This window comes from Bufo gargarizans, chromosome 7, assembly GCF_014858855.1.
Source record: "Bufo gargarizans isolate SCDJY-AF-19 chromosome 7, ASM1485885v1, whole genome shotgun sequence".
Lineage (NCBI taxonomy): Eukaryota > Metazoa > Chordata > Amphibia > Anura > Bufonidae > Bufo > Bufo gargarizans.
In genome coordinates, this window is record NC_058086.1 from 165,993,014 (window position 1) to 166,007,774 (window position 14,761).

Below are 14,761 nucleotides of genomic sequence, written 5' to 3' on the forward strand. Positions count from 1 at the left end.
GACCACTAGGGGGTAGAATTCCACATTAAACATTTCACCCTATATTTATATCCCATAATGAAAAACCTTTCTTCCCCTAATCTGTTGCTGCACTTAGAAGAAACAAGGGTTAAAGGGTTGCATCATCTTGGACATTGGGGGCTCACACCTATCCTTAGAACGGAGCCTGCAAAGTGCAGGAGGGCGCACCGCGCATGTGCACTCGCCCTCCATTCACTGCTATGGGAGCGACGAAAATAGTTGAGCGTTGGCTATTTCCATAAGCCCCACAGAAGTGAACGGAGCGGTGACTGCCCTTACCATTTATTTCAATGGGGCTTTCGCAAAATAGCAGAGCACCACGCAGTCTCATAGAAATAAATCGTGGACGGAAGCGCATGCGCAGTGCGCCCCCTCCTACACTTTATGGGCTCCGTTCTAAGGATAGGTGTGGGTCCCACCACTATCGGGCATTGGCGGCTTAGCCTAATGATTTGCCCAGAATGTCCAAGATGATACAACCCCTTTAAGTGCCCGGAGGGCGGGCCTAAGCCCACACCATGCTCCACTTGATTGACAGGACAAGGAGTCCAGGTAGAGGGGGAGGGCCTAGTGAAGCAGTTTGGAGGTGATGGGGTGCGCCAAATGGCTAAGGCCCACCCTGTGGGCACTTAGTCCTTAATTAACATATTTGTATAAATACCTATTTCTCCTGAACACAGCAACAGAATCAGGAGAAGAAATATATGGGTTTTAATCAGCTGGAGCAGCCCTACCAGGCATTATTGCTAGTTTAACGGGATTGATCCTGCTGGCAGATGCCCTCTAATGTGGACTTCCCCTTTAAATGGACAGGAGATTTCACTGCCTGACTTACTATTAGTGAATCCTGTGCCGTCCTCTTACTCTAAACAATAAGTTTCCTGCTTTTTGATTCCTCCCCCCTCGGAGTTGTCACGCCATGCATGTACTATTGATTTATCTTCCATTAAGGTAGAGTTATTTCTGCTTTTTTGCATTTTTGATCTTGGTCCAGTAGCATCTGACATGACTTCACGCTTACATTGCTTCCTATGTTTACATTACTATTTCTGAAGCCGCCAGTCCAGACTTTGACCTAACGTTACAGGATGGAGACAGTGAAATAAAGGCTTCCCGCTCCTGCAGAGGTGGCGGCGGCCATCTTGTATGTGGGAGAACAATGTATTCTCTATCACCAGCACGTTGTCCACCTAGTGATTAGGTTGTCACCCAGCTTCTCCAGGCTCCTGAATCTTAAAGGGGTATCTCACCCAACATTGAGATATTGATCACGCCACAAAGGCTTGTATGTTTGACCCCGACCGCCTATTCCCTGTCTGTCTCAGCTTAGCGCAGGTTAAGAAATGAAAGCCGAGCTCTGATTGGTTGCTAGAGGCAACCAGGACAGTTTTTCTGGTAGTCTACTCCTTGTCAGATGCTCCCTGTTGAATAACGCAGCTTTATTTAAACCTTGCTTGTTTGCTAACATTGTCCCTGTTTCTTTAAATCTGCTTAGGTTCCTCTCCCTTAATTATGTGCATTTGTTTAGTAAAACTGCCTAAAAATAATCTTCGGAAGATGTTATCGGGCGCTGGCGCTGAATCAAAGCCGTGCCTCTAATTAAACGAGGCCTGTGATTTGTTTGCGTTCTGGCATATATTTCCATCCTAATGAGCGAGCTCTGGGGAGCCGAACTCCCGGCTCTAAACCTCAGGGCGGGTGAACGGCCAAAGGCTTTCTCAGAAGGGATGTCATGGCTTGGAGATGCCCACAGTTCTCAATCTTGACTCTTTCAAGGGTTTTTTCTTGGGCGTTCAATCAGGTTCCTGTTCATGCTCAAGTTCACTTTGCTTCATTGTGACATTTTTCCACATTTTTCCTCACAAACGAGCTCTAAACAACCAAAAATTGTGGCCGATGTGGAATGTGACTTCTAAGGCCTTCAAAATTAGAACTTCCTATTCTTCATTGATACGTTGGAGATTTACTGGAAATGGCAGCTTCTCCATTTATTTATTTTTGGAAAATGTAGGGTCATGATATCTCCCTATGGTCTTACCTGATGGGTAAGTGGCTTTATGATGAGATGTTTTTATAAATTCATCCACTTTTCTGCTACGGTAATACTCTAGCGGTTTCCATCCTCAAATCTGGAGCATCTCCGCTATGTGTGGGTGTAGATTAATGGGTGAATTTAGATGTTGGGTTTGGTTAAAACTAGAGATGAGGAAATCACTCAAAGTTCAATTCGGGGTCGATTTGGCTGAATCGGTTGACTAATTCGATTTCGATCTAAATTGATTCTACCAGAATAAGGTGCTTCAGTTGGCCTGAAAATTTAGGGCTCATATTTTTTTTTTTTCTCTCATTTCTCACAACTTCCTTTAAAAATGTTTTATTTTTTTTCTTACCAAACATTCAGATTTGGATCCACCTTGAATTTTTACTCAATTCAGGTCAAATTTGTTTGGAATCAATTCGCTCATTTGTAATTGCAACTACATCAAAAACAGCGACTGGTGGATTTTCTACGTGGATTTCGGCACTTGTTCCATAATGAAATCCGCTGGAGAGACGTGTGTATTTTAAGTCCCTTCGATCCTCGATGGGAATCCGCACTGCCTTTCGCAACGCTAGGCAAGGACTTTTAAAACGGTGTCAGGAAAGCTTCCTATTTGGCGCGGGTGCCGCATGCGAATTGGCCCTGGTGAATGGGAATAATCCGCGGTCACATCGGCACCACTGCGGAAATTTAAGGGTCAGTCTTGTACACCTTGAATTTTTTACATGTGCATTTTTCACCGTTGCATACCCTTGGGGTTTATGCAAAAAATGTAAAATAAAATTAAAAAAGTACATTATGACCAAGTTTTAAAACATTTGAAAATCTAATCAAAATTAATTTTAATTTTTTTAAATCCCTAGAATAGGTGACTATCGGCGGTGTCTGTCAGATTGTGTGACCCCGTTGCAGTCCTTCTCCCACTCGTCTTGTCATCCTCCCAGAGACCTTTCTAGAGCGATGAGCATAATGTCACCCTGACACGCCGTGCCCAGAGCCCTCTTCTGCCGAGCACCCGAGCGCGGCCTTCGCAGTCTATTGTGTTAATATTTGCTTTTTCCTCTGGTGCTGGCCAATCCGCCATCCATGTTTAATCATTGTAAAGCCACTCGCATTGGCTTCCTCCGCGCCCGCACAATCACTCACGCCGCAGCGATACGCACTTCACGAATGTCAAGTTGCTGCAGCGATTGTAATGTTGTGTTTGCCTAATACTCCATGTGTTTGCCCGCGTCCGTCTAATCTTTTTAATAGCGTTGGGACTTTATCTGAAGGGCTCAATAGTCTGTTTATCAGCCGCTGCCGCCTCCATTGCAATAGACACGACTGAGGCCCTACAGTGATTTGGATTAGCGCTGAGTATTGACCGAGAAACGATGAGCCATGCTCTGGGACCTCGCAATCTGTAATTAAACAGCACTGTTCAGAGAATCTCCAAACTAATTAAAACGTGTTTTTTTTTTTTACTCGTTCCGGGCTGTGATTTGCTATTGTTTGATTTGCCCCCCCCCCCCCCCCCCCAACAATTAAATAACAAAATAAACTAATTCTGTATTTTTTTCTGTTTCTGTACAGATTCTGGTCGACTTGTCTGGACCGTCCTCTCACAACACACAGCAGTACGAAAATGTCCTGGTCCACGAGGGAAATGCAATCCTACGGGATTTGGTGCTGAGCCCTGATCGGCAGTTCATCTATGTGGTGACGGAGAAACAGGTACTTCCCGGCTCCATCCATGTGTCTGTCACTTGTTGTACTTTTAAACTTTTGGTACTGGCCTTCCATTGAGAATGAAGGTATGTTCATGGATATGCTCATTTGCATATTAAAAAAAACATCATTTCTCAGCAATGCGGGCACATATGAACATGGGACCAACACAGATGCCTTCAGCTGCCAAGCGCACATGGAACAGGTCAGCCAGTGTCATAGGTGTAAATCTGCTGACAGACGCCCCTTGAAGACTCTTTTTGAGTTATTTTAGGTCTCGTGCACTTATTTTAGACAGAAAGGTTTTGAGGGCGTACCCCCTGCAAAATTAATACTGTGTCTTCAAGGAACTCTCATGCAACTGAAGAGCAATTTTGATAAATAGTAGCTTTTCTTGGGTTTCTGTACATACTTGAGGTTGACTTCAGTGATCCTCAAGTCTTGTAGGCTCTGCACAAACTTTCTCAGAAGTTCTTCCCATCCTTAGTGTGGTTTAGTGCAGATCTGCTGAAGCTGTTTCCTTCCCAAGCCTTGTATGCTAGAAGATAAGAGGCCTCTTCAAGTGTCATCCACTTCTCCATAGCCAGCCGAGCAAACCGTGAGGCTGCCAAGTCTTCCCACCACATTGCTCCTCTTCTTGAGTTTGCTCTGTTGATTAAGGAGACTTACAGCTGCCACCTTCCTTCCCAAGGAGCTGTCTCCTGAAAATTAAATATTGTTTGGAGAAAAGTAAGCAAACTGTCAAGGAATTGTCAAGCCTGGGTTAGTGTCATTAAGACGCGAGATGTGGTGTCCTCGTTGGGTGCTGCTTCTTCATGGTGGGAGGAAGTAGGATAAGATAAGGTAAGGAAAGGGTATGGTGATAGGGGTTCCTTCAGGAAACTTTTTCATCATTATCCATGTATGTTTGTCTCTTGGTTGAAGACTAGATGGGTGACAGCAACGCTTTCCACCTCCGTTCTTCTTTTGATGGCAAATGAAGCATTGAGGAGTTTCGGAGCTGGAAGACGTTCAAGGTCTTCCTTCACCTTTGGTATGACAGCTGATGTTCCTCCAATGCCTGGTTCCTTCATTCTCTACTCTGTGTGCAAGGAAGACATTTTACAATCTACAAGACAATACCGATGACAGCTGTGTGGGTGTTCACACCTCGCGTGAAACCCCCCTGAGGGATTTTTTTCATTGCTTAGTAGGGTGTCATATAAATAGCCACTAAAGACGGTGCAGATCGGCACCTGAAATCTCATTCCTCACATCTTCTCTACTATCTATTACTTGAGAATGTGACAATATTTCAGGCGTAAACTCCTACACAAAATAATATAGGACAAAACAGGCTTAAAATGCAAATCTCCACATAATAACCATATGCCGCGTTCTTGGATCTCCGTTGATTTCTCACCAACTTTTTGTTTCTTAGTGGTCACAATGGAAACCATACTTAAATGTACCGACACCTACAATGTCCTACAGATAACAGCTGCTGGTGTTGATTTTTTTTTTTTGACTTTTGACTCTAGCATCTGCCAAAAAAGCTGTGCAGTCTAAGTTTATGCTGCCTATAAATTGGTGCAGCTTTACCCCAAAAACGCACCAAAATTAAGGTGCACTTAGGTCACGTCCCCTTTCGAGCAAAGCCGCACTTGTTGGGCGAGGAGTAAGGGTCCATTCACACGTCCGCATGTGTTTTGCAGTCAGCAAATTGCGGATCCGCAAAACGCAGACACCGGCAATGTGCGTTCCGCATTTTCGCAGACCGCACATCGCTGGCACTATAATAGAAAATGCCTTTTCTTGTCCGCAGTTGCAGACAAGAATAGGGCATGTTCTATTCTTTTTTGGGAACGGAATTGCAGATCCGGAAGTGCGGATGCAGACAGCACATAGTGTGCTGTCTGCATTCGTTCCAGCCCCATTGAAAATGAATGGGTCCTCACCCGTCCCGCAAAATTGGGGAACGGATCCGGACCCAACTTGCAGACGTGTGAATGGACCCTACAAAGCTTTGAAAAATGTAATGCAAAGCAGATTGCACCAAAAACGTCCATAATTTCTATAGTAAATCTACACCATTGACTGTGAGAATATTCTCCAAAAGAGGAGCCCCGGCAGAACCAAATACCGCAGTTCACCGTAATATACCGCCCCATCAAAAGCAAATATCACTGTGTGGCACAATATACTGCCCCAGCAAAACCAAATGCCACAGTGCAGCACAATATACTGCCCCAGCAGAACCAGATACCACAGTGCAGCACAATATACTGCCCCAGCAGAACCAAATACCACAATGCAGCACAATATACTGCCCCAGCAGAACCAGATACCACAGTGCAGCACAATATACTGCCCCAGCAGAACCAAATACCACAGTGCAGCACAATATACTGCCCCAGCAGAACCAAATACCACAATGCAGCACAATATACTGCCCCAGCAGAACCAGATACCACAGTGTAGCACAATATACTGCCCCAGCAGAACCAAATGCCACAGTGCAGCACAATATACTGCCCCAGCAAAACCAAATACCACAGTGCAGCACAATATACCGCCCCAGCAGAACCAGATACCACAGTGTAGCACAATATACTGCCCCAACAGAACCATATACCACAGTGCAGCAAAATATACTGCCCCAGCACAACCAGATGCATCAGTGTAGCACAATATACTGCCCCAGCAGAACCAGATACCACAGTGCAGCACAATATACTGCCCCAGCAGAACCGGATACCACAGTGCAGCACAATATACTGCCCCAGCAGAACCAGATACCACAGTGCAGCACAATATACTGCCCCAGCACAACCAGATACCACAGTGTAGCACAATATACTGCCCCAGCAGAACCAGATACCACAGTGCAGCACAATATACTGCCCCAGCACAACCAGATACCACAGTGTAGCACAATATACTGCCCCAGCAGAACCAGATACCACAGTGCAGCACAATATACTGCCCCAGCAGAACCAGATACCACAGTGCAGCACAATATACTGCCCCAGCAGAACCAGATACCACAGTGCAACACAATATACTGCCCCAGCCGAACCAGATACCACAGTGCAACACAATATACCGCCCCAGCAGAACCAGTTATCAGTTTAGTGCAGCACTAAATAGCTCATCTTATAAGAGCATAAATCAATAAAATATTCCTGACAATTCAAAAATATCCAAACACAAGATGTCTACTACCAGGAGTAATTCTTTAAGGTTCAGCCTCTGCTAATTTGAGCTTCGCTTTTGTATTATGCAAAGGAAAAAAAAAATTGTCTAAAAATAGAACTTTAATCCAATAAAAAGCGTCCCTTAATAATGCAGAGCTTTTATTTCCCATTTTTTTTGGAGCTTTATGATTTATTTTAATTTTTTTTTATCTGCTCCTGCTTGAACTCCGCCATGCTGTGCCACTATCCCCCTTTGTTAATAAAGTGAAATATTTGATCGGGGGTTACAGTTATCTGGGCAGCGGAGAATGTAATTAAATGCACAGTTGTAAGTGAGCTTGAAGGGCCAGGAAGGAATGAAGGATTTTAATCAAACGTAGAGGAGCAATTAATGAAATGCCTGTAACCCTTCCAAGCTGGCTGCTGCTCTCTGGGTCTCCAGCGGCATCCTGTGCCCAGGGTACAGTCGGGGGGGGAATAGGAGAGATTCTTTCATCTCCCAGGATTCCCTGTGGAATAAGACAATAGGATTGCTTCTTGGAAGAGGTATTGATCCGGCTATACAGATTTCTTAGATCGTTGCTAATACATCTTTAGTTCACTCTGTGCATTAAATAGAACCACACACGGGAGCGGGAGCCCGAGTCTAGTACCTCCAAATTAAATGAGGTTTGTAACAAGTGCCGTGTGATTAAACTACAACCTGACGCCTGGCGAGGTGCCTTTCTGGCCGTCAAATGGTTAAACTAAGTTGTGCGATACTTTATTTATTTTTATTATTTTTTTCTTATTTAAATAGCTTTTTTTTATATTTTTTAAATTGTTTTATATTTTTTATTCTAAAATATTTTACTGCTAGCATGTAGCATGAAATACTGTGTGTGTGTAATATATATATATATATATATATATATATAATTACATTTTATTCCTTTTATTTTTTAGATTTCACTTAAGATATTTTTACATTTAAAATTTTATATTTTGTGTTCTAATATTATAATATTTTTGTAAATATATTTTTCAGTCTAAAAGTTGAAAAAGCAATTTTTTTTTAAAGGGAACCTGTCATCCTTTATGCTGAACCGAGGACATCATAAAGTAATGACAAATGAGTTGATTTCCGCAGTGTGTGTCACTCACAAGCGAAGAGTAAGCGGTGGCCGGGAACCAGCATCATAATCACTGCAGCCCAGGCCTTGAGAAGAGTCCGATCTACCTGAGAAGAGTCCTGGTTATTATAATCTCCTGCTCTCCGCCATCTGCTGATGATTGGCAGTTCTCTCCTAGGGAGAAAAGTAAGGGGAAGACTGTCAATCATCAGTAGATGGGCGTGGAGAGCAGAGCTTATGAATAAGGGCCCATTCACACGTCCGCAAGTGTTTTGCGGATCCGCAAAACACGGACACCGGCCATGAGCGTTCCACATTTTGCAGACAGCACATGGCCGGCACAATAATGGAAATGCCTTTTCTTGTCCGTATCTGCGGACAAGAATAGGACATATTCTATTTTTTTGACGGGCTGCGGAACACTGTGTGCTGTTGCCCCGTTGAAAATGAATGGGTCCGCGCTTTGATGCAGACCCATTTTGTGTATGTGTGAATGGACCCTAACTCTGACTCTTCTCAGGTAGATTTGACTCTTTTCAGGGCCTGGGCTGCAATGATTATGATATTGGTTCTCGACACCCACTTACTCTTAGCTCATGAGACAGCGCTAAAATCAACGCGCCTGTCGCTGCTTGATGACAGGTTCCCTTTAAAGGGGTTGTGAAAGAATGGGGCAGGGGTTTGGCAAACCCCTCCAGTCGGCTGGACCTCCCTGCTTCCCGACACCGGCTCCCTGCTCCTTCTCCTCCAGGTCTGCGTTGCTCTGCTGGATTCCTTCTATGTCAACATCCAGTTTGACATTGCCAAAGCCAATCACTGGTGGTGGCGGCGACCAGATCCCCTTGCGTCATGTGACCGTTTGTCATGATGTAAGGGGATCCGGTCCGATGATTAAACCGGATGTTGAGATTGAGGGAGCCCAGGGGAGCATTGCAAGCCTGGAGGAGGAGGAGGAGTGGGAAGCCGACACTCGGAAGCAGGTAAGTCATCTTTCCTTTAACAGGTCTGGCCAAAAATCCCCCCCCCCCCCCCCCCCATTCTTGCACGTCCTCTTTAAAAGGGTTGTTTAGTTTCATGAAGAAACTGAACATCATGAGATCCACCTACGATGCTGAATAGATCATTACTTAACTCACAGCTCGCGCGCTGCTGCTCCGTTTACCTGGATTTTTATTTATATTACATTTTTTGGAGTTGGATTTGCTACTTCTGTTTGTTTCTGCTGTAGAATAAATTGCATTTCCCTCCGCCGTTCCTTTAAATGGCTTTGTAATTGTTTTCTGTTAAATATACATTTATTACACGTACATATTGCTTTTGAGAAGCCACTTTTGCATAATTACCCCTTTTTGTTTGTAGTTTTGATTTGCTGTGAAAGGCCATTAACAGCACGGAGAGTGGAAAAACATCTAGCAAATAAATCCTTCCCCTCCCCCACCCCCAAAAATTTACATTCACTATGACCAGATAATGTTTTTATGAGGAGGGGGCGACGGCGCGTTAATCACTTCAAACAATTTCTGCGAATCCCCTGTGCTTATTCCCGTACTCCTCTGAATATCAATTCATGCTTTTTTTGGCAACCCGTTTTTCCTTTTTAAGGTTTTGCCGTCTGGCCCGGACCTGAAGAGACTGTGACCGTTCTGTCTGACGTAATACACTAATGCAGTCCATAAGTGATGTCACTACTACCTCTATCCTCCGCTTCCTATGTGTATTCATTCCCACGCTTAAATGGAAATGATCCCTTGAAATTTTACTTTGCTGAGATCAGCGGCCAGGGAGGTGTCTGACAGCCGCTTATCTAGGTCCCTCCTTCTTATGGTGTCGGGAAAGATGTTTTTTAAACATTTAGGTGGTGCTACCTTAAGATGTTTCCCTCTGATTCCAGTCTCTTGCCCCATCAAGGAGAGCTGCTAGTGTTTGCTGGGCACCTGCCATACAATGCCCGGAGAGTATCGGGCACAGGTCCTATTGATTAGAACAGGACCTATGTTAGATATTTTCCAGGCTTTGGACAGTTAGGACCCATGTACGGTGCTCTACGGCTGTCGTGGGGATTGCTTGGCATGCTGTCGGAAATCAAACCCCCACCAGATAGATTTTTCTCTATCCTGGTTTTTCGAGAGTATATAACTTCTGGAAAACCACTTTAAGGCCAGTCTAAAATGTCCACTAAACCTACAACTAAGCTTATGGAGAGAAGATCCAAAGTCTGTGCTCCTGGTGCCCCTGGTTGTATTTGACCCCAGTATCCACCAGCGCCTGGTGCAATCATTTAGCTTTTTACTTCTCACAGAATTTTACATCCTCTTCTCCCTTAAACTTGAAGAAAGCCGCCAGGTTCTCGCATCGATCTTAATCTCACAAATAAACTCCTCTAAAATTCCTTATCTCCCTCCGAGAGCTGCTTGGAAGGGGACCAAATCTGTCGGATGAAGAAAGGGATGCTCTTGGAATGGTCCCAACAGCGAACCTGCTCATTGTGGTCGCCTCGCATTGTTCAGATGCCTCTCATATCTTGGATTTTCAACCTCTGGACCAAAATACAGAATCGTTTCTATATATATATTTTTCTATTGTGGACTTCACTTGACGGCTGCTTTGTGACAAGTACGAAACCTGACCTTTCCTGAGTACTGTCTTTTGGTTTGGAGATTCCTTGGCCAAAACAAAAATTTAGGTCATTAGCCTTGTCTGAATGAACACATACTGAGCCTCTGAAGTGACTACCACCATGGCCTTTAGGTCAGAGGGCAGCAGTGATGGTCTCCTTACTTCAACCTAGGAAAGGGTAAGTATAAAATCATGTGGGCTGAAAAATCAAACCTCACCTCGAGAACATACGCTCCAATGTTTGAAGAACGCAACACCTCCTTTTCCTACGAGCATGTTGACGTTGAAGGGGTCTAAGGATTGACCATAGACCTGACTTGTCTATGGCTGCCTTTTTTTTTTCCAAATGCTTGAATCCTTTTCCATATCCTCTCAGTCCTAAGGCTTATCCTGCTCTCCTGATGGAAGAAAAACTGTCCCAAGTACTGCTGTCCTCCTGTTTGGCGGAAGGACCTTCGAGTCTCCTTGGACACCGTGCACCTGCAAATTCTGCACCCCCTGTTCTTCTTCTACTTGCGTAGTTAGCAAAACGCCCAAAGCATAATGTATGCTCTTCAACCCTACCCTTGATAAGTAGGCCATAGCTTGGACACCATTCGTTCCTTCCCAGTTGCCCCCCCGTGGATAATGACTTCTAAGTGGAATTAAATATATCATCTGTTCTGTTGTCACCCGCATTATTGATAGGCTGCCTTATAATCTCCGCTTAACACTCATCGTGTCCAAATCACCAGCTCCATCTTCCTGTTCGGCTGGTAAGTAGGAGCTCAGGTGATACAATCCCAAACCGGGTGGTTCCAGCGGTGGGGAGTCATGTCCTTCACATGATAGATTATTTAGCCTACTTTTGTGGACCAGTGATGCATTGAAGTTGCTTTATCTTGCAAGGTTTGGCTTCCAGCTGTGCGTCCTTATTCTTGTCCTATTCTTGTCTCTCGCTCTGTGAAATCGTCCTTCTAATGCCCCCGCTATTAATGACATCATATTTCATTTTCCTATGGGTCCATCTTCCGCTAATGCCCTGACATGTACAGGAGTTTTGAGGGATTGCGTCGTCGTATCTACCCTTCTCTTACACTATTTGATGCGTCATTCTCAATTAGTGCGTTGGTTTCTGGCTACGTGAGACATGTTTCATTCAGGGCGACCTCCTATGGTGGGCCGCTCCAATGTTTTCATTCCAAAAAAAAATCTTGCCTGGAGCTTCATATTTAAGAGGAACCAACTAAATTAACAAGCCAGCCCATGTGGAATCTAATTACCTAGCAGCCGGAGGGCAGATATTAATACATTTCATAAGTACCGTTGACTATTGGGACATTGGAGGAACGCTGCTTCTGCTCAACCTTCTTGGTTCATTAGGAGTTACGGGGAGGAACTGAGCCTCAAAAGGGAAAGGAAAAAAATAAATGAAAGCGGCGTTTGGGTCCTGTGTGTCGTGGATTTATTGATGGAGCCAGAAGGACTCTTCCTCTGTCTCATTGATGCATTCCATATATAGTGTAGCGTCAGATCTGAAGGAGCTGTGTGTGCGGGTGTTGTTTAGGTGGTTTTGTGTATTTTTGTTTTTGTTCTGCTTTGGTTTTCTGAGCGTTTTATGGAACAAGTCCTTGGTTTGCATGAAGATATTCAGCTGTTGTCATGGGTTTTGTGGGAGATTTTTGTTCTATTTTCAGAAGCCTTTTAAGCTTCTGAATCCGCGGTGTTGAGGAACTTGGCTTCCTGTTTTTGTTTTATACTTTATTTCCATCTCTTAAAGTGATGGCATCTCACTAGAATAGGTCCTCACTGTGGTTCCAACCTCCACCGATCCCAATATTGAAGGCCTCACCGTGCTGGTTTAGCTATGCGGCCAGTCTTTCCCCGCATGGCGCACGCTCATGCCAAGGAGCGGTGCTGTCTAGGAAAAACGATGGACGCTACATCAGTGCTGTGGCCCCTTTCATTCTCGGGATCTATGGGGGTCCCAGAGATCAGACCTCCACTGTTAGCAAAGTGATGGAGAATACTACCTATATTCCATGATTTTGGGAATACCTCTGTAGGGTAGAGCACATGTGGGGGGAAACTCTGCAGATTTGCCGCAATGGTTTTCTGTGCAGCATTTTAAAGTAACAGCAAAGTGAAGGAGATTTCAGCAAACGCATCTGGAAATTAACCTGCAGAAAGTGAAACCCGCTGCAGATTCTGTGTCAAAATCCACCTGTAACGCACACAGATATTAATGCGAATTCATTGTGAAACTTGCCACACGTCTGCATCGTTTTTTTTCTGCCGCAAAATGCATCCTGCCTGTGTGGGTGTGCCGTTACAGAGAATCGGTTTGTTGGAGGCGGCTTTCCAATGAATGCAATTTAATATATTATCTAAGTTGCAGTACCGCTTTTCTCCACTGACATTTTCCATAGACCTCTATGCAACAGCGCCCTCCCATCAAATTCTGTAAAAAAATAAAATAATAATAAAAATTTGGAAACGCTTTTCCAGAAAGGGCAGATCCTTGTGCTAATGAACTTGCCAACCTCTACAGTGTAAATGAGTGCTACAGTGCCTTGGGGTACCTCTACTGCTTCTTTTTGTAGGTTCCAGACCCACAGTGCACAAGGGCAAAAGAAGGAACATGAGCAAAATAAAATAATGGAAAAAAAGTAGTCTGATCTGTACAGAAAGTCTACCTTAAATGTCAGCCTCAGGATTTAATGCCACTGCTTCTGAAGAGCAAACGTTCAGGCGAGACACCTAAGACATTGCGTTGCTTGTGAAATTTCCTAGTCTCCATGCAAATGTAATCAGGGAGCGTTCCTGATCACGGCGTTGAGTGGGGCACGGATCTGCGATCTTAGTAATGTTTGGCTGAGTATCTTCTTTCCTTTCTTCTTCAGGCTCCTGAACGAGGCCTATTTGGAGCTTCAGGTTGGCAGAATTGTCTGGCAGATATTTGATTTTAACCCATGAGGAGCATTAAAGGGTATATCTCATGTTAACGGCACAATTTGCAGCCTTTCTAGCATCAAAAAAGATCATTTTCATCATTTTTTTTTTCATGCGTTCCCCTTGGTGCTCCTGGAGCAGTCTCTGGACAATATCGGTCTCCTTCCCCCTCTGGGATAGCATAGTCCCTTCTTACTCCCCGTGCAGAAGCCGTCTTCTCATCTATACTGCCATCTACTGCCAAGGTTCTGCTCCTTCTTGACTAGCAGGGGAGAAAGTTATTTCTATTGGCTGCCCTGCAGTAACCAGAGGGTTTCTATACAGAGGCCTGACTGCTGGGGGGGAGAGTGACTGAGCATGTGTGACCAGCACCACTTACCTCATTAGGTGGATGTGCACACCGCTATACACTGTAAACAAAACCAGGTAGCCCCATGCTGTGTCACTGAACATCAGATGGTGCCATGCTAAGTGAATGAACTCCAGGTGGCGCCATACTAATGGTGAACATCAGGTGGCGCCATACTAAGTAAATGAACGCCAGGTGGCGCCATACTAATGGTGAACATCAGGTGGCGCTATACTAAGTAAATGAACGCCAGGTGGCGCCATACTAATGGTGTACATCAGGTGGGGCTATACTAATGGTGAACATCAGGTGGCGCCATACTAAGTGAATGAACACCAGGTGACACCATACTAAGTGAATGAACGACAGGTGGCGCCATACTAATGGTGAACATCAGGTGGCGCTTTACCAAGTGAATGAACGCCATGTGGCGCCATACTAATGGTGAACATCAGATGGTGCCATGCTAAGTGAATGAACTCCAGGTGGCGCCATACTAAGTAAATGAACGCCAGGTGGAGCCATACTAATGGTGAACATCAGATGGTGCCATGCTAAGTGAATGAACTCCAGGTGGCGCCATACTAAGTAAATGAACGCCAGGTGGAGCCATACTAATGGTGAACATCAGGTGGCGCTATACTAAGTGAATGAACGACAGGTGGCGCCATGCTAATGGTGAACATCAGATGGTGCCATACTAAGTGAATGAACGCCAGGTGGCGCCATGCTAATGGTGAACATCAGATGGTGCCATGCTAAGTGAATGAACTCCAGGTGGCGCCATACTAAGTAAATGAACGCC

General features: G+C 44.7%; 1 protein-coding gene across 3 annotated transcripts in view; it reads left to right on the top strand.

The window, feature by feature from the left end:
• PLXNA1 (plexin A1) overlaps positions 1–14,761 on the top strand; it is a 262,601-nt gene that overhangs the window by 149,490 nt on the left and 98,350 nt on the right. For all 3 annotated transcript variants that reach the window (XM_044302494.1, XM_044302496.1, XM_044302495.1), the window contains exon 4: positions 3,638–3,778. In XM_044302494.1, coding sequence (XP_044158429.1) covers positions 3,638–3,778 — 141 coding nt within the window. The remainder of the gene's footprint in view (positions 1–3,637; positions 3,779–14,761) is intronic.